Genomic DNA, 26235 nt, shown 5'->3' with positions numbered 1-26235 from the left:
CCTGTAAACTTCTAGCTGGAGTCGCCGGTCCTCTCCTATTGTTACTGCACAATCTAAAAAGGCCAGTTTGTTCTCCTTGGCTTCTTCCCGTGTGAACTTGATGTTTGGATCCACAGCATAAATATGTGCAGTAAAAGGCTCAAGATCCTGAATTTTGATTTTTGTCCAGTTGTCATCCACATATCGAAACCAATGTGTGGGCGGAGTACCTGGAAATGATGCCTGTAGAAGTTTCCTCTAAATTGGAAATATGTGGTATTAAGACAAATGTTTCTTAATACCACAAATTACATATACATACACACATTTAATTTAAAAAGTTTATTGATTTTAGTTTTATTATACAAGATATGATCATTTATAAGGGATAGGGTCTTGCACCTTTATATTGCACTTTACATCATTACTATTACTACTCATACTTTGCAGCTGATGTCATCAACATTCCCTGGGGATGTGTAGCTAACAGTAGGCACTGCTCTGTCTGAAGCTCTGTTACTCAAGTTAGAGTTTTAATCTGACCTTTGTTTTAACACAATCTGACCATAAAGAGTCGATTTAGCTGGAACTACAACAAGTGAGCTGATTTTGTGCTGTTTAATAAGTCCCTCTCAAATAACAGTCACAAGCTAGCTAGCATTAGCCGACGGTTTTTCAGTTAGTCACTCTCACTTTTTTGTTGAAAATCAAACACCTAAACATGACCATGAACGCTCACACTGATCACAGGCTACTAAATATGAAATGTGTTGTTTAAATCCATTTAGTCTTTTTCTGTATTTTAACTGCTGAACATTCCACCATAGACACACATGCGGTACACCCAGCTCCTTGAAGGATCCACTCCAAGTCTTGCCGACAGGGTTTCCGTAATACTCTCCTGGTTTACATGGCACAAGTAGTTCTGCTACTGTGGTACCACGTCCAGACCCACACACGGACCAGCTCAGACCAGCTCAGTCCACATTCCCCATGTCCCCATAGTCCTGCAACAAACCAGCAAGCATAAGTATAGAAAGAGAACCTTTAAAGAACAAGTTTTACACATAATTTATATTGTTATTGGCATTTAAACATGTTTGAGTATCTTTGCTTTTTCATTTCATGATTTACAACTTATAATCATGGTTAATTAAATAAAAGACATCACTTCATAGCTTCAGTGCTCTCCATACCCTGATCTGGTGCAGCCATCTGCTGGCAGCAGGGGAAATTACCACAGCAAAACAATTAAACTAGGTAATGAGGAACATGTCCAGACATGCTAATGCAAGTATGCAGCAGTAATGAGCTCGATTTCACAACAAAAATGCTTTGAATGAGTCTGGTGATGATTTATGAACTTAAAAAGAGAGCAGTGTCTCTATCTGTGCTGCAACAATCCAGGGAAAATTCAAGCCACGTGTTTGGTGACCGTTTAGAGGCAGGACTTTTTACAGAGGATTACTGAACTATTCTGGTTAAGTGTCTGCTACATGCTTGTCTCCATGGAGATGTTCCACAGTATGACAATAAATAACCTGTACCTGATTTTTCCTGATTTTGAGTAAAATGTGTCTTCCCTCAGTATTGTATAAGCAGCTCTTGGAATCAAAATAACCGTCTGCACCTTATTATAAAACGTTTTATAGTCTGAGAATCAGGAGGTGTGCTGTTAACACTCTTGTTGTTAAGCGAAACTCTTGTTAGTGAGTAAAAAGATGTTTGGAAAACATAAGGTAAGAGAGGAATAACTCTGAACCACTGCACCCCATTTAAAATAAACTGTTTTTCCACATTTTAAGACAGTAGAAATCAGGTACAGTGCCTTTAAACGTATCCATCTTGCATTTATTTATATTTTCTTGAAGACTGGTGGTCTCCATGGATAACTGTGTCTAGAATGCTCCACAGTATCAAACTTATTTATGTCTACGGAGACGAGCAGGAGATGCCATCAAGCCAAGTTAGATCTGAGGAGAGGCGATCCCACTCATGTTTTAAAGCAACACCAGTATTTGAATATATAAATAGAGAAGTATAATGCCAAACTGTAGAGCATTTCAGGAAAAGTAAGGAAATCTCCATGGAGACAAGTGGGTGATGGACCAGAAAAGTTACATAATGCACCTTTATAATTAATATATATTGTGAGTGGGCTTGCTTTTCCACAGATCTGAAACTTGGCCTGGTGGTGTCCATGGAAAAAGATCAATTCAATGTCATACTGTGTAACATTCCAGGCCAAGCGATAACATCTCCATGGAGATAAACAAGCTGGGTATCAATACATAAATATATACATCAAAATGTTTAATATCTGTGGGTCTGGGCAGACACTCACTGAGAAATGATTGAACCCAGCTGCCATCGGGTGGTTCTGAGCAGGAGGGACACTTATGTGATCCTCCTGCAAAGATACAAACATTTGAATAATGGTGTGTTTAAATATGGCTGTGAAATTAATTTAATTTTAATCAATTCAGTGAGTCTGTTCTAATGATCAGCTTGGGTCTTTTTAATGGAGAGGGCTACAGCCAATCCTCTGTCAGTGAAAGCACGTGGTTTGGAGCAGATGCAAGAATTTGGAGGAAACATGGAACAATTTTTTTGTGTTAAATGTCAGTTAATAAAATCTGTATTCTTTAAAAGTCCTACATTACACAAAACGGACTCATATGAGCTTTGAGCCATAAAGCTGTGACCTCCTCAAAACCATAGCCAGAGCTGTGTTTTGTTTCATTCACACATGTTTGAGTGATCCTGGATTATTAGACTGTCTACATTAAGTTGTTGCTTCTATTTTGGAATATTTTAATTTGACCTTTTGTACAGCTGAGCTTGTCAATGCCGCTGCACAGAGGAGTGAAGCAGTTTCAATGAGGCTAAAACAACAGCTGCAGCTCTAAAGTTAAGCAAATCCAGGGATGAAATGATCAAATGATTCTAGTGAAGGTGTATGGAGTTTAAAAACACATTGGAGCATTTTCTGTATCACCACATGATGACATCACAAGGTGGAACAAAGTGTTTTCCATTTGAGAGAAGAACACAGCCTAAATATGCAGAATGTGTGTGTTAAACAACATTATAGCACAGATCAGTAAATGCAATATGATTTTTGACATACTGCCCTATTTCAAAACTTGTCAAATTTTTATTATTTATCAATTCCATGGTGGTAGGATAGAACTGCATGGATTTTATTACATTTGCCTAAGAATATATCTGTGTAAACCTTCAGTCGTCCAGGTCTGATCCATATCTATTCGCTTGAGAAACATTTTGAATAAACTGTTGTGAAATGAGGTGAGGCGATATCTTCAAAATAACCATGAAACTGTAGTTTGGCTGATGTAGAAAATTTAAATATAGAATACAAATCTTAGGAAGTTTTGGCAAATGAAAATAGCAAGCGTTGTAAAGGTGCACTATGCGACATTTCTGGTGGAGGGGTTGTCATCTGTTCGTCTCCATGGAGATGTTATTGGACAAGACAGCTATAGCGTGAAATGAGGAGAGAGGGAAGAGACATTTTGCATTCAAGGCTGAGAAGCGAACCCACGACACAGAGGTGGTAACAACCTTAAAGACGGGGTATTAACTGTTGATACACATTTAGATCACCATGTTACCTTTTATTATTTTGAAAACAACTTATTAACATGTTTTATAATTTTCCGTTTCATTTTTGATGAGTCTCTGCTCCCATTGATCTCCACGCTAAGTTACTCCCCCTTCAGAGCTCCATCACAACACAATCAGAGTGCATCCCGCTAATGTTACTTCTGCACATTGCGTCAGGTTTGTGAAGTTGTAGCGTATTGTTTTGTTTCATGTTTTTGTATATTCATGGAGAATTGTGCTGCTAACCATAAGGAGGGTTTGAATAGGGACTCGGAGAGATCACTAAATTACTCAAGCATACATGGATGATATATAAAACCTCTTTGGGCATGTTTTTGATGAAGCAGATTTCGCATTATATTCCCATAATAATGCCACAATTACCCCATTATACCCCCTCTTTAAACCATTTTACCCATTTTACTTTTTAAACATAGCAACATTTATATTTGGGTTAATGTACTGTATCACTGACAGAGGAATGTTTTGTTTACTGGGATAAACTATGCCCTTCATATTGTGTGACTTATTGTCTCTACACTCACAGTAAGGTCAGACTCGTAGGACTGGTTGGCGAATCCCGTTGGCCCTGCAGGTGGAGACCTCTGCTGGCGTCTGGACCTCAGGTAGATGACCAGCAAAGCGATGAGAGTGGACACCAGGAGCAGAAACACTATGACAGAGGCCGCGATGCCTCCTGCGTCAGGCTGTCTTTTCTCTGCATACACACAGTTAAGTTAATTTTTTTGGTGAAGTTTATAATTTTACTTCCTGGTTGGACACAGGCAGAGGTAATTCTATGACTGTTACCTAGCAACCATAATATTAACAAGGCCCAAAACTAAATACACAATTAGACTACGGTAAATCATTATGTCTTTGAGGGTAAATTATCATTGTGTATTTTTGTACTTTTCAATTTTTTTCCACAAACCACCACAAACTTTACTGATATATTTTACTTCCTGGTTGGATATAGGCAGCAGATTTGACAGATGTTGTTACCTAGCAACCATAATATACGTCGCATGCAGTTTACAAAAGTAAGCTTAGAGATAAGAATGCACAAGTTTTGGGAAACCTGTTGGGAAGGAACATTTGAATTATAATTAGAAGTGAATGTAATTTGAACGATAAAACATTAATGTACAACATCTGGTATTTTAAAAAACACTGTATGCCCAATTATTAGTGGTGTTGTAGTTTTGAGGATTAATTTTGTTATTGTACAACTACAGTGCTCTTGGTCAATCCAAAGTGTTAACAAACCCTCAAACCTGAACATTTAAGCAGTAAAAGGGAAGTTTTGGATTTCTTAAGAGAATATCTACATGTACACCTTGATATAGAGTGTTGATCTCCTTAGGCCACATCCTCCCTCATTACACAAATACACATCACCTGATATGCATTAAATCCAACCAGCATTCAAGTTTACACAGCTTGGAGTTGGAAATTATAGATAAAATGATGATATGGTCAAAATAATCACTAATAATCGTGCACACGGTGTAATAGACAGAAAAAAACAACATAACACATAACATAAGGCTTTTGTCACTTGTAGACTTACTCGCAGTGGGAAGAGTAAGTGCAAGTTTTACTCAAGTAAGAATCGTGTTACTTCAGTAAAAATATTACTCAAGCAGGAGTAGAAAAGTACTCTGAAACGTACAATTTCTTTAAAAAGTTGCACAAGTAATCTACCTCTGTAAAGTAACATTTCTTGATTGTAATTCCAATTTTTTTCAATACAAAGCATACATTTGCACACCATTTCTACAGAGATTACACTGAGGATTTAGAGCCCCCTTGTGGTGTATAGACCCCTCTACATGTCCATAGATCAGGCACTGTGTGAATGAGATACAGATGGTTCTTACTATCGACAGGATCAGTTTGTGTCCCAGAGCAGTCCACTCCAACAGTGTACTCAATGTCGTCTAAAGCCAGGAACCCGGAGCTGCCTTTAATGCCCTCCAGGACAATCTGAAAAGAGAATTACACGTCATTAATCAATCACTATACATTTCCTTTTTACGCATTAATAAGTTTTTCTATACATTACCTATACTTTTGGACAGTTTGTATATGTATTTTTATGTATTTAATGTGTCAAAAGTTTGTAAATACATATTGTAGACATAAAATATATCAACCAAATGTATGGAATTTTATATTTTAGATATTTTGGATTCAGATTCCTCAAATTATCCGCCCTTTGCTTTGTTGAAAGCTCTGTAAATTCTTGGCGTTCTTTCAAAAAGTCTCCTCAAATACTTTTCACTTCATAGATGTGCCTTGACAGGGTTCATTAGTGGAATAAAAAGAGTGCAAGGCAAAGACTAAAGGCTGTTTTGAAGAATTTATACATATCTGATCTGTATCTGATCTTAAAACAACAAACTACAATAAGAACGAACATCTGATTTTTGACACAGACCTGATATTCTTTAGTGGAGGTGATATTCACATCAAAGCGTGTCCAGGACCCTCCGGTTTGACTGGTGCTTAGTAACTTTGTGTTCTTTTCTTCAGAGCGCAGCCACACCGTCAGCTCGCCCACCCCTAGAGGGCAGCGTAGAGGGGGGAAGAGTATTATAAATTGCAAAAAATAATACAAATAAATTAGTAAATCTTTGAAAAGCAAAGTGAAGGATACTTGGGAAGTGCCTGTTCGCATGGTAGTTATTGTTAGCTTTACTGCGCCAGAAAAACTAATCTGGTCTCTAAAAGCTGTGAAAAGTGCTTATAAACTCATACTGAATAATAATGAATAATTAGGATGCTCTGATTGCATAAGGTAAGTGAGGATTAACTTTGGACCACTGCAAACAGTTTTTCATGTTTTTAAGACAGTAAAATTCAGAGAACCTTTAAAATATGCAATGAGAGAAAACAAATAATTTTAAATATGTGTACGTATTATATTATCATAGTGAATCTTATTAATGAGGTGCGTGAACATACCTGAAAAAGGCATATTGGCCCAAAATTTCAAACAGGTGCCTTTGGTGGGGGGCAGGTGTGGGCTTAATAACCAAGCTTTCTGATTGGCTGCTGTCCTGTCGCTGCTGGGTAGAAACAGGAAGTGACCTGAGAATATAAAATACAATGATATCCACTTTGTTTACTGGTAGAAGATACAGAACAGCAAATAATAATAAAAGGGTTTAACAATCTAGTTTAGTTTCTAGTTTAGAATGATCTTGAGCTGTATCAGAAACAAAAACGTGCTTTCATCTTGGTTATGTTGTTGTTGTAGTATGATTGTAGTATGATTGTCCCTCACCTTTCTCGTGTCCTAGGGTGTGGTCAGCCTCAGGGACAGGGTAGTGTCTCTCTGCCTCCCTACTGCTCAGCTCCCAGTCCAATCGGTCTTTAAGCACGTCCTGGGTGTTAGTCCAGCTGCACAGGCTCTTCTCCAGAGAACATTTTGAATCTGGACGCACACATTTATGAATATTCAAGTTAATATCGGGAGAAAAGTATTGTACAAATTAGAGCTGCTCCGTTATGGTAAATAGTATGATCATGATTATTTGGTTCATAACTGAAATTAGAGATGGCCTAATATGGATTTTATTTTTTTTGCCAATGCCGATACCGGATTTTTGATTTGCTGCTGTGGCTGAAGACTGATATTTGCTGATATTTACTTTTAGCTTTTAAAATGTGATTAAACTTGTAAACTTCGCCCTCAAACACATTTCATTTCACATTTCAGCTTCTAAACTGAGAAACAGTGTGACTGGTCTAACAGGTATCCACACTTCACACTCCGCTCCTGCAGCCAGGTGTTTGTAATAAGTCCAGTATTTTGTGATGTCACCAACTACTTGAAACTGCAGAGGCCACTGAAGGCAGCACGCACTTAAATTTAGGCCTTTTTGACCAGAAAACTGCAAATCTACCTAGTTTTCACCAAAAAAGCAACAGCAAATAAGCCATTAAGACATCATATACACAGTTTAGTTGCAAAAACGTGGATTTGGTGTTTTAGTAGAACATATTTAAACTGTCCTTTCCACTATTGTAAGTTGATATTACGATACCCTCACACCCCGTCCTGCACTAACCTTGAGATTCACAGGCATGATTCAAAATGTGGACGTCATCAATGGCGACGTGACCGTTTTTGCCGCCTGCTCCGATCACCTCAAACTCCAGCTGCACAACAGAAAACACAACTGGTTATGAAGAGGGACCTTTTCTCCATCCTTACCCTGTGAACCAGTGTGTACCTGCCAGTCCACCAGGTCAGGGGAGATGTTACCGCTGCCATGACGCCACACCTCCCCCTGGTTCAGCCTGTCAGAGAAGATCTTCACTCGCTTCCCTTTCACTGGCTTCATGTAGACGGTGAGAGTGCCTTCAAAACACACAAGATCATGTTCAGCAGTTATAAACATGACCTATCTGGTGTTCTCCGATACGACCTAAACATGTTCAAATCTAATATAGCTTTTACTGATAACAATTCTAATACAGATATGTTTTAATTACAAAAAGATTAGACATGATAGCCATTTTTTGTTACAATTTGGTGTTTTGTCACTACCTAAACCCCAGCACCTGCAGCCAATCATTAACCAGTGCTAGTGCAGCCTTTGCAGCTCAGCGAGTGAATTCTGGAAGTTCTGAGCTTTCACATGAGGCCTGTCCATAAACTGAGAATGAGAAAAATTATCCGTGTCCTCTACCTGCAGGTTAAGTTGTGATACCTAGAGCAGGATACAAACTGTTCCTTTAAGACAAGGACAAGAAACTATTTTGTGGTCTATTTATTTTTGTATTTATTCAATATTTTACCAGGTAAGTCAACTGAGAACGAATTCTCCATTTCCTTCTGCCCACGACCAAAAACATTCATATGAGATAGGTCAAATTTCTTGGCCTCAGACGCTGCTAAACGTCTGGCAACAGAACTATTACTCTACCTACTGCTTTACTTTCATTTCTTTTGTATTCCCATTATGCATAATAATAATGTTTTAATAATAATGGATTTACACAACAACTTGATGATTTTCAGAGCATTCATTCACTCCCATACTTGAGTAGTAAAATTAGATCAGGCAAACTGTTGGTCATAGGGCAACTGCTCAACATCTTATTGCAATACTTCCACCGATACATATACGCTAATAATTCAATTTGGACAAGCTTAAGTGATCCAGAGTACAAGACACAGTGAAGTAGCATTTCCCCACCAGGTCTAGCTCCGCCCATGTGGTACCAGAACTGGAGACACTGGGTTTTGGACGTCCCGTAGATGAGAGGTGAGGTGAGGGTGGAGGTTGCCCCAGCCGGGAATATGTCCGAGTCGGTGTTCAGCAGCATGTAGTACCCTGGAGAGTAGATTACTTAGATTAGAAATATTGTACTTAAGAGTGGCCAAGTGTTTTTTTTTAAGTATTCTTATTTACTTCCTTGTTCCTTTACTTACAAGCTGGTGCCAAAAACTTTATTCTGGCATTAAATATCTTGCTCCTTGCCTTCAGACAGGACTTTTTATGGTCTGTCCTTTGGAAATTGTACATAGATTTTTTTTTTTTTGCATGACATTTTCTTACAGGCGAAATCCATTGCAACTTTATTATATATGTAAGGTAATATGTAAGTGTTAGAGTAAAATTTGTGTTGCTGCAGTACAGATTTATTGTATAAGAAGCTCCTGAGGTCAAAATAAGTCCGCTGTCCACATCTAAGAAAGTATTTTATTATCTGATAACCAGGAAGTGCACTGTTAGCATGCTATCGCTAGTAATTAGAATGCTAATTACTAGCTGCTTGCCCCTCTTCATCCAACCAGTGCCCAGTTTTGCCGGAGTCTGAGCGCTAAAGATAACTGATTCAATAAAGCTTACTAATACTTTTCTTTTGTGTCCGTCTTTCCAGGTTGAAATACATTGTACTTTGTCATTAAATATCTAAAAGGCACATGCACAAATGTTGACTGTGATCATTTGTATCACTGACTCTATCTTCTGACTATATGTGAGTGTTGTCTGACCCTGTGCGGTCTCCAGTGTGTGGTCCGTCTTGGGGTCTGAGGAGGAGTCTCCATTGATGTGGCGCCAGCGCAGGGCCCCAGAGCTGCTGTAGTCACATGGGCTGCCCTCGAAAGAGCACATCCTCGACACAGAAGTGCACTCTTTTTCCTTGAACCCCACATCGTCAATGGCAATGCGTCCATCAAAGCCCGAGCGCACCGCCTCAAACATCAGCTGGATCAATACAGAGGAAAACAAAGTGTAAGGTGTTTTAATAGCATTGTCTACGGTTCCTAGTCCTTTTTGGCAATTGTAGTGCAAACTAGGTAAATTAGCAGGTTTCTGGTCAGAAATGTCTAAAATTGAGTGTGTACTGCCTCCAGTGGCCACTGTTTTTCAAGTACTACATGACATCATACAAGACTGCCCTGATTATAGACAGGTGTTTCTGATTATAAACATTTAGCTGCAAGGGTGGAGTTTAAAGTGTGGATACCTGCCAATCACACTGTTCGTTTATACTCAGACTAATTTCTCCTCACTTTCCCCCTCATTCAGCTCATTTCAAATAGAGCTGCTAAACTGGGAAGTACCTGGAGGCCTAAAGAAGAGCAGTCCTGTGTGATGTCACAAAGTACTTGAAATTGCAGTAGCCACTGAAGGCAGCACACACTCAGTTTTTGACTGTTTTTGACCAGAAATCTTAAAATGTACCTAACATGCACTAAAATTGCCAAAAAGGATTAGGAACAGTAAACAATAGTGTTAAAATGTCATATACATGTTTAGAAGAGTAACTTTAACATAATGGTATATTTGCACATTGCATTTTTCATATATGTAATGGATGAAACTAGCTTTTTGGGATAACAGCTATAAATTCCAACCACTATCAAGTAAGGGCTGTGTTGGTGGGGTATAGTTCTTACCCTGTAGGGAGTATTCTGTTGGGGCACTGGACACTGAGCCTCATGCCACATGTTCCCATGAGCTCCAGTGCGAGACCACAGGGTCAGCTCATAGCCGCTTTCATCCAGCAGCTTCACATTCAGAGTCCCTGACGCACACAAAGAGTTAGAGGATTGTTATAATGTATTTTGCTTGTAAATGACCATCTCCGTACCTGTGTTTGGTCCATAGAGCTTGTAGAAGAAAGAGAGGCATGTCCCTGTGGTGGAGGAGGGCCGTGGGTATGACAGAAGACGTCCGAAGGCACCACGGAGAGACGGGTCCCACATGTCCACTACCAGACTCCTGCCTGAACGTAACACACTACTGTACAATCTACTCAACACAACATGCTCCACATTAAGTTACAAGTTATATAGAGGTTTTGAAATGATTGTTGTTCACTTCACCCAATCTGCCAGTGTGAGTGAGTGTAGGAGGAAAATCAATGATGTAATGTGAAAAGGCATATAGACTGTAATGATTTGTTTTACCAATACTGATGGTGTGGTCCATTCCGTCCAGCAGACTCCAGTCAAAATTATCATTGTTATCCTGGTACCATTCACAGAGTCCGTCCTCAAAATTACACGACACTCCTGGAACAAAGCCCAAAATATCAACAACCAAGTGGAAGAACACGTCATATAAAAGTGCAATGATTTTATACATAACACAAACAGCTGATTTTTTACTTGTAAAAAAACAGAACTACCGTACTTCATTTTAAATGGTTCGCAGTGGTCCAATGTTATTCCTCACTTAGCTTATTAATTCCAAACATCTTAATTATTCACCAAAATAAGGTTATAAGCACTTTTCACAACTCTGAGACCAATGCAGTTTTTGGAAAAGCTAACAACAACTAGAACAGCACACTTCCTGATTATCAAACAATAAAACTTTTTGTAATTTGATGCAGACAATACCCAGCAGACATATTTTAACCCCAAGAGCTGCTCATAAAATATATCTGTACTAGGGCCAGACAATGTTGCTGAAATTGCCTACTATATAGTTATGATCTATCTACCTGTGGACACATCACATTTTAAATCTTACTATTCTTCTAAAACAACTTAATATTAGAAACAAGTCCACTGGCTTTTGTCACGGTGCTCAGTAGAAGCTGACATTGCCGTAAATGTCATCGCAACAAAGAGCTGCGTAGCTGTCGCCCCCCCCCCATGGATGGCTGCACATCACACAGCGAGTAGCACATTTTTTTTTCAGTTGTACCAAAATGATTAGACAACGCTGCATAATCCTACCCGTATCACCAATTAAGAATGTAAAACTGTGGATACAGAGCAGTGGACATATGCCGGCGGTGGTGAAAACGGGATATAAATAGCAATATAGTGATTAAATATTGCTCAAACATGCACAAATCACTCCAAAAACTACTTGAGGTGAGTAAATGATGAAGGGAAACAAGTATAACATGATTAAGTGCTCTGAAAACTCTATTTTGCATAACAGGTCTGCTTTAAATTACCGTGCCTATATGGTGTATGATTTTATAAAATGACTTACCAGTTGGAGTATGGGGGTAGTACTTTTGATGACAGTTGTGGAAGGAAATGTTTGTGACTTTGATTTCGGCCATAGTATTTAACTCAGCCACTTGTCCTTCAAATGCCAGCTAGTGCCACATAAATTAAGATACATTTAAATACATGACAAAAAAAACGCACTATTAAAAGCTTTATGTTGATAAGAAGAAGCACCTGGAAGCGCGATCTCCTCTGCCCGATGTATACGTTTGTGTGGTTCCACGATTCCCCATCTGTTCCTGTTTTCCCTGCAAATTCCCAGATTTTGGGCAGCGGTCCGAGCACACTGTCCATCACACGCACAGACAGCTCCCCTGCACAAGAGATATAACATAACATATACCATAACACTGTCTGAAATATGAAACTACAGGCAGCAACAGGACTAACCTCATACTAGGATTGTCAAAAGTATCAAAAATCAGACACTAACCCATAGGAAAACCAGACACTCATTTCAGCAGGTACTAAAAATACTAAAAAGGCACATGCAGATAGACAGAAATAAACCTTTCTTGAATAACATTAGAATGATTGTGAGTATTGTGACAACATAAAACACTCGGTTTAAAGGACTTAAAGGGATTTTCAGCCATGATAAAGGAATAAACTTCTGAGGATTGTCATAGGCAGATGTGTCTATACAGTTCAGAAAATGCCTTTTATCAATGCATAGGCAATGTCATTGAATCTATTTTTTTTCTGCCTGAAGTTGAAGGTGTTTACCGATATGGCCTGGGCTGCCGGTGAGCGCATAGTCAAAGCTCATGGTGCAGATTGGTCCTGAGGGGCCCAGCAGAGGGGTCTTCATCTGGGCCGGGGTCCTCTGGTGCCCTGCTGACTCTGCCACGTACAGGACCACCTCTGCACTCAGAGAACAACCAATACTGACTCAGGGCTAATGCTGCATGGTTTTCTGGTAACTGAGCAAAAGCATTTCTATTGAGTTCTGTTTTACACCAAAAGTGCAACAGATCAGTCAGGTGTACAAGATGGACTCTTGTATGATTCCTGTGTGTGAAAATCCTTCATCCTTCTCCATAAATATGTTGTTATGGCTTTGCCTGAAATGTTCCACAGAATGCCATAAAACGTCAATCTCTATGAAGAAAAAAAGGTGAGTCCATCAAGTATTTTTTGGCAATAAAAATCCTGTGATTAAATAAATCAAAGATACATAAGATATGTTTATACCATACGGTAGAAGCTTCCAGACAACGCAATAACATCATTATGAGACAAGAAGGTGATGGACTCTCAGAGCAAGTTACACAGAGCACCTTTAACACCTGCCCTTGGACACTCAGAAAAACTACCCTTTGTCTTACTCTGGCTTATTTAAACACATGATTACTGATAAGCATTGCCACTGAAATACAAACAAAAACTGCTAAAGTCACAGAAATGCACCTTTGGATGTGGCGTTCCTGATCCAGCCCTGACTCCCCACACTAGAGTCTATCCAGCCCTCATGGCCCTCTGAGTATGCAAAGTCACCTGCAACACAACAACAAAGCACATGAACCGGAAATGCCTTTTGATATTACAAAGGCTTTTATGTACTTTTCATGTTATAGCATCCTTTGGTGGATTTTGGCATTCCACAAAATCTCTTTAAAATGTCTTCACTGCTAATGGTGAGAAAAGGTTTACTTTATTGTCTCTGAAGAGAAATCTCTCCAGAGGAAACCTACCCAAACACAGGGAAAAATAACTTTAAAAGAGCAGTCTAAGGCGGCATGTGATGTCAGCCTGGGACCTTCTTGTAGTGAGGCACTAGTGCCAGCCACAGCCACTGGATACAGTGTAGTGTTTTAATTCATGAGCTACATTAAGGCTGTGACCACTGTGAGGTCAGCTGGTGTAGATTCACTACAGACACAAATACATTTATAGTATTATATTATATTGTATTTGATCAAATCTAAATGAAGAATGCTTTAAAGGAACTATATGAAATTTTAAATCAAAATCTTACATAAAGATGACCTGACTGTGTCTCCAGATACAAGGTAAACATGTTCAAATCAAATATTCCTCTTACTGATAATAATTTTATTGCTGATTTATTCTTAATTACAAAAACATTGGATGTGATGACCAAGTTGTAATTTGATGCTTTGGTTTAGTACGGAACCATCTCCCCCTTTTCTCTTTCATTTACAAACTTTTGCAAGAAACACAGAAACACCGCAAGCATATAGCACTACCCTCAGATAAATAAAATCATGCAGTAGACACCAGGCTTAAGAGCACAGCCTACATACAGGTCCTTTAATGCAGTATAAGTATTGACTGTCATCTGACCACACATGTCCTCGTCCTTCGCTGCTTCACAGTCCACCTGGAAGTCGCACATCTTCTCTGGGGAGGTGCAGGGGTGGGGAGGGGGTTTGGGGAAGGCAGCCAGGGTCTTGTTTTCTGCCCAGCACAACACACAGCATTAGAATATGTACATTTGAGATATGAATGAGAGTGTGTTTTACCTATGGATAGCTGGCACCCAGGAGACAACACGATGCTGTCGACACCGATGCCTCCGTATTTAAAGTCTCTGATGGCAGCCATGAACATGATCTGAAATCAAAACCCACAAAACTAAACAATCACTCATTCACACATCAGATGGATTTAAAGGCAAGGTGCTTCAGCCCAAGGGTAAAGCAACAATATGCACTGATCTGAGCTGGGACTGAACCACCAACCTTTAGATTTTTAGGTTAATAGTCGACCCAATGAGCCACTGCTGCCACAAACGTGTGAAAACAAAAGTAGTTACAGTGGAATGAAAGGAACTTGAATATTTCCTGGGCTCACTGGAGACAACATGGGGAAGGTGAAGCAGTTTAAATGAGGCTGAAAACAACACTGCAAACAAGAAAAAGTTCTGACTACTTAAGATTTATTTACTTAATGAGCCTAAATATTACTTGGTTCAAGATGTTTTGGACTTGTTTTAATACATAGCCTTGTCTTTCATGCCAAATTACTCTTGTTTTCATCCCATAAATACAATACATTTCTTTTACCAAGCTTAAAAGTGCACTGTGTAACTTTTCTGTAGACAAGGAGACCATGGACACAAGGTTCCAGACAAACTTACGAGTCAAATCTGTGGAGATCAAGCCCACTCCTAATAAGCTATACATGTAATTATGCAAAATAGATAAGTTAAATGCCATACTGAAGAACTTTCAAGACGTTTCCATGGAGACAAGACCAGATTATTATGCTCATTTATTACTGAATTTCATACAGACAAGATGTGATTTTTTTTTTCCAGTGTTGCTACTCTAGTTGAAGCTGGTGAACGCATTGTGAACAAACCTGACCTGGAAAGTGGAGTTGCTGTGGACGTCCACCTCGGCCCGCACCCACAAGTCTCCCAGAGCTCCGCCCCTCTCCCACACGGGGTAAATCTTCTGGTCTGCCACAAGCACCGTGAGCCCACCGGAGCGTGGCCCAAACTGGTGCGTGTACATCACCATCTGCAACATGGAAGAGACAGTAGAATCATATTAAAGAAGTATATGAAAAGTCTTATCAAATCAATCACAGTCTTTTAGTGGGACAATGGAGCTCAACAGTCCCGCCCACTTCGAAGTCCGCTCTAGTTCGGGAAGCAAAATGGCTCATTCGTTTTCCCGTAAACTCTTCAAAAAATTTAAACATTAAGAGTTTAAAGAAATAACATTGGCTAACCAGTAACTAATATATAGAGCAAGGTCGTTTTAAGTTCAAAAAGCAAGATTCTGAAAAATGTTAACAATATAATATAAGTTTATAAAGTTTGAGAAACAGGTTTTAAATAAAATACAGGTCTTTTCGCTTTTAGCAAAACATAGCTGATTTATTTTTATGCATTATTTTCACTAAAACCTGCACACAGTGGTACCGTGATGTTTTTTTTTGCCACCTGCCGCCATATTGGTTCAGGTGGTTAATGTAAATAAATGTAAACTCCAAAGGAAACATGTCTTAACTGGGCAAATATCAGTATTAAACCAGTTTTCAGCTTCCCGTTGTTAGATTAAAAAGCCTCTCTTCTTGTTAAAAGTCAGTGAAAAGCCATAATTTTGATATTTTTGAACCAATATGGCGCCGACTATCATAATATCCATGTGTAATCTGCCCTGCGTGACGTTAGTTGGCAAAAACGATTATGATATCTGCACTTGTCAATTGTCTAATATAATGTATTGTTAATCTTGGTAGTCTCAATCATATAAAGGCACTCTCTCTTCCCTTCTTTAGAATAGTTTGGATTTGTGCGTGTTACATTCATCATATATTTTTTTTAATATAATTTGTAATGGGACATACACAATGCCCCTAATATACTTTTTCCCTCCTCAGCATGTCCATCTCCTCCTCTTCATCAGACGAGGAACACCCAGTATATCTCCATTAGAACTGTATGATACTGGGAGAGTAGTACCTTGCAGGAGGTGTTGCCGTCAGTTGGATCCAGGACTTTAGTTTGAAAAGCCGCCCAGTCTTTCTTCAGCCCAGACTCAGGGACAGTCACGTACAGGAAGTGACCTGCGACAAATAATACAACATTTAAAGATGATATTTAAAACCACGTCTGTGCACAACAACCTCACTGTTAGCGTCACTACTTTCTGTCCAGTTGTATCTCTATGAGGTTCTTGCGCATGATAAAAGGAATAAATATTTAAAAATCAGGCAGTGAACAGGGAGCTGCGGGAGGATGTCACTGAAAACATGTTAAAACTACACAAATAAAATGAATATGTCACCAGAGGACACAAAAGATCTATTTGTGATTCTTCTGACAAGCATCGCGACTCATTAGATTTGCAATTTACATTTTAACTTCCTGAGACCCGAGCTCTTGCATGACAGGCTTTATTCATTTCTCTTTGTTTTGGAAAATAATGATGATGTAAAATGATGTAAATCGAATGTCCTCATATGTGGACATTTTAATCATTTTGATAAAACATTTGAATAATAATTTGCAAAAACTATTTATTAAGACCCTGAACACAGCAACTTTTGTCCTGAATGTAAAAACAAAATGAGAAACAACAATTGTGCCTCTTGGAACAATGTGTCTCATGTGAAGAGCTGCTGACAGGAGCAGGAAGGACATGTGCCTTTACAAAAAAATACGTATATATATTCTAAACTGTTAAAAAAAAATTCTAAATTGAACATGCTTTGTTGCTGTTCTTATTGCTCTTATTCTTCTTCTAAAAATTTGCATTGTGGCCTAGACAACCCAAAATGTGTTGTCCACATATGAGGACGCCAGGTCTCAGGAGGTTAACAATAGTATTTTGTTCAAAGTTCACATTTTAATTTAAAATTTTGCAGAACTGACAAAAAGACAGAAATATGAACTGACAAACAAATCACATTTCAGAGCATGTTCATAGAGATCTGCAGGGTAAACTGCAGGGTTTGCCATTTATATGCAAAATAGCAGAGGAGATTAAGTTACTTGAAGAATTGCAGCCTTTGTGATTTGCTAAGTGCGTCTATTCAAATTCAGATTTTGATTCGACTGCGTTCATATTGTTGCAATATTTAAAAGGATCAAACTACAGAATGCACTATTCTGGCTTTTGGACATCTTTGCCTTGATATTTTGCATTTTATAAATCCAACATTGTGTGCACCCTCTGCTGCTAATGGAAGACTACGCTGCCACTGAAGTGTAGTGTTCCTTCTAAAAGTGACTTCAGCATTTTACAGAAAAAAAAAAAAAATCACTATTTGTCAGTTACATATTTTAGCAAATTTGTGATGAATTGATCAAAGAAGGTATGAGTGTTATCACCTGAAAATAATGCAAAAAAGTCTTTTCCATTCTATTTTTTCCCCTTTCCGTTTACTTTACAAATACATATTGAAGACATCAAATATACGTAGCATGATGTATGGAATTATGTAGCAAAGACAATCTAATTAAGTTCTGATTCTCTGCTGTAGCCACCCTCTGCTTTGTCGACAGCGCTGCAAACCCTTGACCTTCTCCCAGTGAGCTTTATGTTATGAAGTCTGAAATGTTCACTTTAGTCGTAAGGACTGACGGAGGGACCAAAGAGACAGACTCGGGAAACAGTTCAGAGTTTATCTGCAGATGCAGGAATGTGGATGAAGGTAGACAGAACAGACAGTTGGGAGCGGTGTTATAGGCAGTCGTCTTGGGGCAGGTCGTGGGTCGCAGGGTCAGAGGCTGGGGTGTTCGTACCGGTTGTGGAGAGCTGGGTTGGAGACGGAGGTGCAGTGTGGTTCAAGGGTGCGGGATCGTGGTGGATACACGAACAAATAAACTGGCGCATGACATGAAGAACGACTAGTGGAAATACCGGGAAATGACAAGAATATGGGAAGGTGACAAGACGATCTGGCCTTGGAGTTTTGGGTAAGTCTTTTTATCCTCACAGGTGCAGCTTGATTGATACTGGGTTGCAGGTGTGTGTGGGAGGAGCCAGAATCTCCACCCGGCTCCAGGCTCAACCACAGAAGGGAGGGGGGAAAACTGCACAGAACACGCCCAAAAAAACCCAAATCCTGACAACTTCACAGCTGTGCCTTGTCAGGATTTATACAAGTGTGCAAAGCAATGATCAAAGCAAAGGGTAAAGCTATTTTGAAGAATTTAAAACAAAATGTAACATGTTTTTGGTTATTTTACACTTTTTGTTTAGTAAATTCCATATGTATTCACTCATAGTTTTGATGCTTTCAGTGAGAATCTACAATGTAAATAGTCATTAAAAAGCCTAAATAGACGTGTAGGTGTTTTGAAGTACCTGTAGCAGTGTTGTTGGAGTGGTCCCGGCCCGGTCCTCTCATTGGGTCAGTGGTGGAGATGTTCCGCTGGTTTGTTCTGACCCATTTGAGAGAAGAGAGAGACCTGAGATCCCATATGTCACACAGACCCTCGTCGAAGTCACAGCGTTTGTATCCCTCTGCACGCAAACCAAATGGAACACGTTAGCACACAAAAGTACATTTCACATTTCATATACACTTTCTGAAGCCTCAATTTTAAACTTTGTAGGTTCCTTAGAATAATGGGACGTGAATGTAACACTAAAAGGTTTATACTGTGCCGGTCAGCTGAGTTTTACAGTCTTAAAAAAGAAATAAATACATAAATATACATAAATAAACTAGTTAATTTTAAAGGGTTTGCATTGTTTCAAAGTTATTCCTCACTTACCTTATGCATTCTGAGCATCTTAATTACTCACGGTGATGAGTTTATAAGTCTCAGAGGCCACTGCTGAGTTTAATGTTAACAACAACTGGCATGTTAACACACACTTCCTGATTATCGGACAATAAAATGCTTTCTAATAAGATGCAGATGACCTCAAGAGCTGCTTTTACAATATATTTGTACTGGTGCAAGACACATTTTGATCAAACATATGGGGAAAAAAGATCTTTGTTTTCCAGTGCTTCTTAATACTTAATGTTTATTGGAGTATAGATGTATTTGCCGCCTCACCACAGTCCTGCTCGTCGCTCCCGTCCCCACAGTCGTCAGTCCCGTCACAGCTCAGCCTCTGCTCCACACAGGCCTGGTTGCTGCACAGGAACATGCCAGGGCCACAGCCACCTTCAGGGGGCGCTGCACACACAGTAGTTTCATATTGCCTTAGTTATTTTCTGATACTAAAATGTGACAGTTTGATCTAATGTTTTAGAGTGGAATATTGTCTAAGTTTTTCTGGCACTGCTCCATTCTGTGCATTGTATGTGTCCGTCCCAGTTTGTTCTCAATGCATCAGATTTGTCTTTTTGAAGTAAAAATGGAAATAGAGAAGTGCTATATATCTGTATGCTTACACAAATATAAACATGAAACTACCCCAAAGTTAATTGAAAAGTTAATTTGCTTTACTTCAACTTAAGATGCATTTGTGGGTCTTGCTATAGACTAAAAAAGATTACATTTATTGGCCACAGCAGCAGGACAAATATCAGATATCAGCCCAGATTACAGGAAATTACACATATTTTATCAAAAAATTATCTACACAAGAAAAATAGTGCCCTCTTTTGTAGTAGAGGACTTGTCCCTCAGACCCTTTATTTTCATAAACTATTTGTATTTGCAATTTCTCTGAAAATGTTGAATATATACACTCCCAGTAAAAAGTCTGGATACACCCTCTTATTCATTTAAAAAAAAAAAGCTTACTACTGTCTACATTTTATACACATAAAACAGACATCAAATACGTGAACCAATATGTGGAATTATGTAGCAAAGAAAAAAAGTAAAAAAAAACCTCAACTAAATATTTTTTATAGTTTATAGTGAAATCATCAAAGTGTTCACCCTTTGCTTTGTCGACAGGTGCAAACTCTTGGGCTTCTCTCAGTGAGTTTCATGGTGAAGTCTCCTGAAAAGGTTTTCACTTCACAGCTGTGTCATGTCAGGGTAAAGAAATACCAAAGGTCAAAGCAAATGGTGTTTTTAAAAAAAATCTAAAAAAAGTCTTAAGTTATTTAGAGTTTTTTTGTTTCGTTTTTGTTTACTACATTCCATTCGTGTTCATAGTTTTCATTCGTTCAGTGAGAATCTAAAATGTAAATAATCATGAAAATAGGGTAGAAACATAACTGAAAAAGTGTCTCCAAACTTTTGACTGGTAGAGTAAATTCAACAGCTAAATGTCACCATGGTAACAATATTAACTTGTCTGTTCATAAATAATAGTAGTATGTACCAGGCAGAGCGCAGTGCTGGAAGTGCAGCTGGTCCAGTGCTACGTCAGCGCTCTGGCCGTGTCCTCTCTCAGAGTAAAACACCAGCCTGAAGGTGGAGGAGATCCTGCCCACAAACACAGTGGCCTCCCTCCACCCGCGCACGCTGCTGGGCTCGGGACGCCACAGCACTGCCTCCTCCTCGCCGCCAGGGTAACGCACTGAAGCCCAAAGAGGGGCGTTGCCTAGACCCGTCAAACCTGAGGACACAAGAGTAAAAAGAGACGGGTGAGTGTGAGGCAATGCAATTATGATGGAAAGTAGTAGTATTTTAAAAGCAGTGTACCTCCCAGTAATAAGTAAAAAGTACAGATTATCCTGACAACTCCTTATATTTACTCTGCATTATTAAATAGCTATGGTAGCCTTTTGTAATACTGGATTGGACTTTCTTTCCCGCATCTGTTTTCCTTCAGTGCACACATTATTTCTGTCCTTTGTGGATCCATAATTAAAAGTAAATGAACTACTTAACAACACAATTTGTGAGAGCCATAGACATAGTGTGTACCTGAGTCATAGATGAAGTAGCGGAGACTGACTTGACATGTAGGAGCAGACTGTCTCATCTCTGGGGAGACTAGGACAGCTCGACTGACTCCCTCCAGCGTCACTGCAGTCACAGCCATGAACCAGCCTGGAACACAAGAGCACACATTTACTCTGGCCACACTACATATCCCACGGCTTTTATGGGATATGAGACACTAAGGGGGAGACAGGAGTAAAAAACACGTCCCTCGCAACTACGAACTTCATTTTAAATTTGCCCGAATATAGACTGATTTTATTAGTGCAAAAAAATTACATTTAAAAAAAAAAATGTGGAGCTGTCTCTCTAACATCTTAATGCTTGGATAAGGTGTCTGACGCCCTCTGCTGGTAACAGGGGGTATTGAATTTTGAAACTGAAACCAAATTAAGCCTTTGTCAGCTTAATGCTAAAAGATATGCTTTGTCCTAAAAGCTATTAAAATTATTACAGGATGCAAAACTGCAACATTAAAACATGATAAACTTTAACTTTAAAGATGCACTATGTAACTTTTATGGCGGGGGACCTTCCGCTGGTTTGTCTCTATAAAAATTATACATGTATTTATTCACGTACAGTTTCTTTTATTGCCCAAAGCCAAAACAGAACATCATTAAGAAAAGTTACATAGTGCTGCTTTAGAGGTGCACTTTGTGACTTTGTCTGTTACTGGCTTGCCTCCACGGAGATGTCATTGCTTTGCATAGAATGTTCCACAATATGGCATTATAAGACAAATATATATCTTGCACTTACTCAATCAGAGTCGTGCGGCCTTTCAAGTCACACAAAGCATTTTACAGAACATTATTCATTCACTCCACACTCCACACTGGTGGTAAGGCTGCTATTGTAGCCACAGCTGCCCAGGGCCAAACTGACGAGGCGAACAATCTGCACCGTCGGCCCCTAGCGCCCCCGTGGCACCTGGTATTTGCAGCAATCTTCTGTCCAAGTATTAACCAGGTCCAGCCTTGTTTCACTTCTGAGATCTGACGAGTTCAGGCTTTGACAAGATGGCAGTGTGGAACTTTCCAGGCAAAGCAAGAACATCTCAAAGTAAAAACAATGACATAGTGTTCCTTTAACACAGCGGAGAAGCAAACATGAGTATGAAAATAGGTCAAGTGTCTCACCTGTGCCAGTTCCTATGGTGTAGTCTGAGGACGGCCCGTTGTCCGTGAAGGCGTCTTCTCTCTGTCGTCTCTCCCATCTGTACAGTGCATCCCCGGACCCGACAGTCCACCCACAATCCCCCTGCTCAAAGTCACACGCAAACTGCTCCCCCGTGTAACCTTCAGGAACAACAGGAAAAGAATCATTTTAGTTTGAACAGAAGTTGAGGTAATGAGTGCCACAGCAACAGCGTGAACCTGGGCAAGATTTGAACTGGGTACTCTCTGTGACAGTGATGGAAAGAGTACTTAAAATGAATACTCAAGAAAAAAAAAACAAGTATATGGCTAAAATACAATACAATGCAATACAATCCACTACCTTTAATACTTAGGTAAAAGTAAAAAGTACACATAAGAAATACTACTCAAAGTGGGCTCCTTTTTGCAGTACTCAGTAACTCCTTTGAACTAATTACATGTTAAAAGTATACTCAATTACAAGTACAAGTATAATTACTCCCAAAATCTATTCATTTACAGAAACATAGTAATTATTATTAGGTCACTTTCCACCCCTGCTTTGTGATTCCTATGGTTACTCCACTAAACTACTACAACCCCAAAATATTGCCTTTTTAAAAAACGATTAACTGATGCATGAATAAGAGTTATACTTGTTAGGAGGTAGTAATCTGTTAGCATTACTATCTACTATAATTTTGTCCATTTGTTATCTCAGCTTTCCTTTCTACTCACCACAGTTCAGCTCATCCTCACACTCAGCGCAGTCACACACAAAGTCACACTTCCGCTCTGGAGCCTGGCAGCACTGGGTCCCTGCTGTAATCGCTGCAACATAAAAAACACGAAGGAATAAACTCGATACTCAACACCGTTTCCGATGCCGATACCACAATGATAATAAAAAACACTCTTTAATTGGACGATAGAACGTGATTTTCAATATTAAATCGTAGTACTTTCTTTTATATTACCACATGGCCTTATATCTGTGTAATCCCTCCGTCGTCCAGCTGTATCAGAACAAATATAAAACCACACAGACTAGTACACGGATCACTCTGGAACCTACCTGAAAGTCATTCTAAGGCTTGTGCTAGTATCTAGAATCAGCTAGTTTTCGTATCGATTAGTATCTTTCCTCTGGTTTCCCCCCGTCAACGCAAAACATGCACCATAAAAATCCATCAAATCCACCAGCTTCGGTATTCCTGACCATGCCGAGGACAAATTTCCCTACAGGGAGAATAAAGACGGCCTTATCCTTATCCACGGAGCCACTGCCATCTGAGGTTTAGGTCATATCAAGTATCTAAACTGCATTAATCATGATGTAAAAAGCCCAGAGGAAAACATTTAAATGACATCAGCCAAGTTAGAATGAGACTGTGTAGTTGAACAGGCAGCCATGTCTCCTTCAGTCTGCCCCGGGGCAGCTTTTCAGCACCAGCGTACATGAGGTTTGACTAAATAAAGCATCTATGAGCAACTTTGAGAGCACCAAAAGGCCAATTCAGTGGTACTTTCTATAACAACTGTTTCTAAACCTTCCCAAATCCGGCAAAATTAAGTCCAGATCTAGTTTAAAGCTGGACTATGTAACTTTTCTGGTTGGTGGTCCAGAATTTGTTAGTCTCCATGGGGATGTTATTGCTTTTTGTGGAATTTCCCCGCTATATGGCATTAATATCCTGCATATTCACACACAGGAGTTTCTATTGCTGTATTTATGGAGATAGATAAGCTTTATGTTATACTGAGGAATATTCCAGGAAAAGCAATCACATCTCCATGGAGACAACGCGACGTGCCTTACACAGCGCACCTTTACGGACGTGTATGTGCAAAATAAAACTTATACTTTAGTAGATGGATGTGATGTGACCTTTGTCGTACTGCGATAGCTTCAGATAAATGATTTGAAGTTGGGTCATATCCGGGGTTTTATAAGGCAGAACAGTTTAGACTACGGCAATCCTAAACAGCTCTATCAATTTTAATATGAAGTCGCTGGGTGGAGAGGGAGGGGGAGAGTAGACCAATAAACTGTAAACATTGTGCAGAGTTTTCCAATCAGGTCGATGACGCTGGCTGCCCTTTTGAACACAGACTTACTCATATCTATTATTATTATTCATACGCTATCGATATGACAGTGTAATGCATTGTTTTTGTTGTAATATTTTGAGCTACTATGTACATTTCGATACTAAGGCGTTGACTCAATACTCAATACCAATTCCAATACCACGACGTACTTTCTTTTATATTCCCATGTGGCCTTATATCTGTGTAATCCCTCAGTCGTCCAAGTAGGGTGTATATGAGTCTATGTGTCTTATACTTGTTCTGATACAGCTCAAAATCTTTCTAAATCGATTCAGAAAAGGTTCATTTCTGTCCTGCGAGTGTGAAATTTTAGTATCGATACCTGCCCAAATGAGTATCTTGTTTCGATACTAGATTTAGTATCAATTAGTATCTGATTTTTGATTCTTCTGACAATCCTGTGTATAGATAATTTCCCTTGTGGATGTATAAAGTTAATAAATTCATATGACAGGTTAGACTTCCAATTTCTGATTATATTTAAGATTTTATTCGTGAAGTTTATAATTTTACTTGCTGGTTAGACACATCCATAGAGGTAACTACATAACGGTTACCTAGCAACCATTATGTTAACAAGTGTCTAAATTGCACAATAGGTATGATTAGACTAATAAAAATAAATGACAACAAATTTATTTTGTTAAATGAGGGTTTAAAATGAAAAAAAAAAAGCCTTCCTTGCTCGTAAATTATCCCTGTCGATGTTGTACAGATTCTGTTTTAAAATTCACCACCACGCCCTGTATTTTTGTACTTTTCTTCTCAACTTCTTTCACAAACTGCCACTTAACTGATGTAAAACTATGATAAATATTTAGCGCAGGTACTATTCCACCAAAAAAACCCATAAAAACCTGTCACACACACTTTAAGTCTCATCAATGACCAATCTAATACAAAATATATGTTCAGATACTAATATTACTTACATCATTTCTACTATTAATTGTATACATTTCTAATTTACAGTGAGAAAAAAAGCTGATAAAAAATAAACATAATATCTGGCTAAATCCACAGATTTTTTTTTTTTTTTTATGTCAAATTTATGAAAATATTGACCACATTATAGATTAAAAAAATAAAAATAATCGAAATACTTACGCAACACTATTTGCTAATAATTTGTTGAATGGGCAGGACATAAAATAAATACACTAAAATACTACATGCTACAAGATTATGTCATCTCACGGGTTTTCTAACAAATGAGTTCCATGTTTCCATCTAAAGCAGTATATAAGTATATAATTGAGTCTTACCCCAGAGAGTAAACAGCAGACTGAAGTGGATCCTCATCTTTGCTCCACTCCTCCATGAAGCACCTGTGTCTCTGGGTCTGGAGATAAGGCCTGGACTTTAGGTTTACCCACAATGCACCTGCAATAAGCCATAAACACATTTCCTCACAGCGGTACGTAGACATGCTCTGATAAAGGCTGAGGTGATGTAAGGTGCAGGACGTTATAAAATATTGGGACAAGGTTTAAATCAGGCTCTTTGACGTGGGACTAAATGCTACATCGACTTCTGTGCTATTAACTTGTGTTCGTGGTGTTTTAATCGCATTGTCTGCTGTTCCCAGT

The 26235-nt window shown here is 39.0% G+C and overlaps 1 protein-coding gene across 2 annotated transcripts; it reads right to left on the bottom strand.

Annotated features, from left to right (window-relative positions):
• Window positions 1-353: 353 nt before the first annotated feature.
• Window positions 354-25981, bottom strand: mamdc4 (MAM domain containing 4). Of its 2 annotated transcripts, XM_033975926.2 has the most exons (29): window positions 25912-25981; window positions 23273-23365; window positions 22535-22693; window positions 21375-21500; window positions 20827-21063; window positions 19599-19721; window positions 18895-19053; window positions 16545-16648; window positions 15439-15594; window positions 14593-14683; window positions 14414-14527; window positions 13517-13603; window positions 12833-12970; window positions 12281-12420; window positions 12087-12195; window positions 11045-11149; window positions 10726-10860; window positions 10532-10659; window positions 9623-9836; window positions 8820-8957; window positions 7851-7978; window positions 7686-7776; window positions 6899-7048; window positions 6577-6702; window positions 6050-6174; window positions 5490-5595; window positions 4152-4324; window positions 2324-2389; window positions 360-986 (listed from the first exon to the last, which is right to left on the bottom strand). In XM_033975926.2, exons 1-29 carry the CDS (start codon window positions 25946-25948, stop codon window positions 957-959), a joined length of 3588 nt encoding a protein of 1195 aa, XP_033831817.1. In that variant the 5' UTR covers window positions 25949-25981; the 3' UTR covers window positions 360-956. The 2 variants fall into 2 exon arrangements, with proteins under 2 accessions (XP_033831819.1, XP_033831817.1); XM_033975928.2 differs by lacking the exon at window positions 2324-2389 and having other exon boundaries at window positions 354-986.
• Window positions 25982-26235: the final 254 nt, after the last annotated feature.

This window comes from Periophthalmus magnuspinnatus, chromosome 12 (genome assembly GCF_009829125.3).
Source record: "Periophthalmus magnuspinnatus isolate fPerMag1 chromosome 12, fPerMag1.2.pri, whole genome shotgun sequence".
NCBI classification, from domain to species: domain Eukaryota; kingdom Metazoa; phylum Chordata; class Actinopteri; order Gobiiformes; family Gobiidae; genus Periophthalmus; species Periophthalmus magnuspinnatus.
The sequence above is the reverse complement of the archived record's forward strand: the minus strand, read 5'-3'. Positions and strand labels throughout refer to the sequence as shown.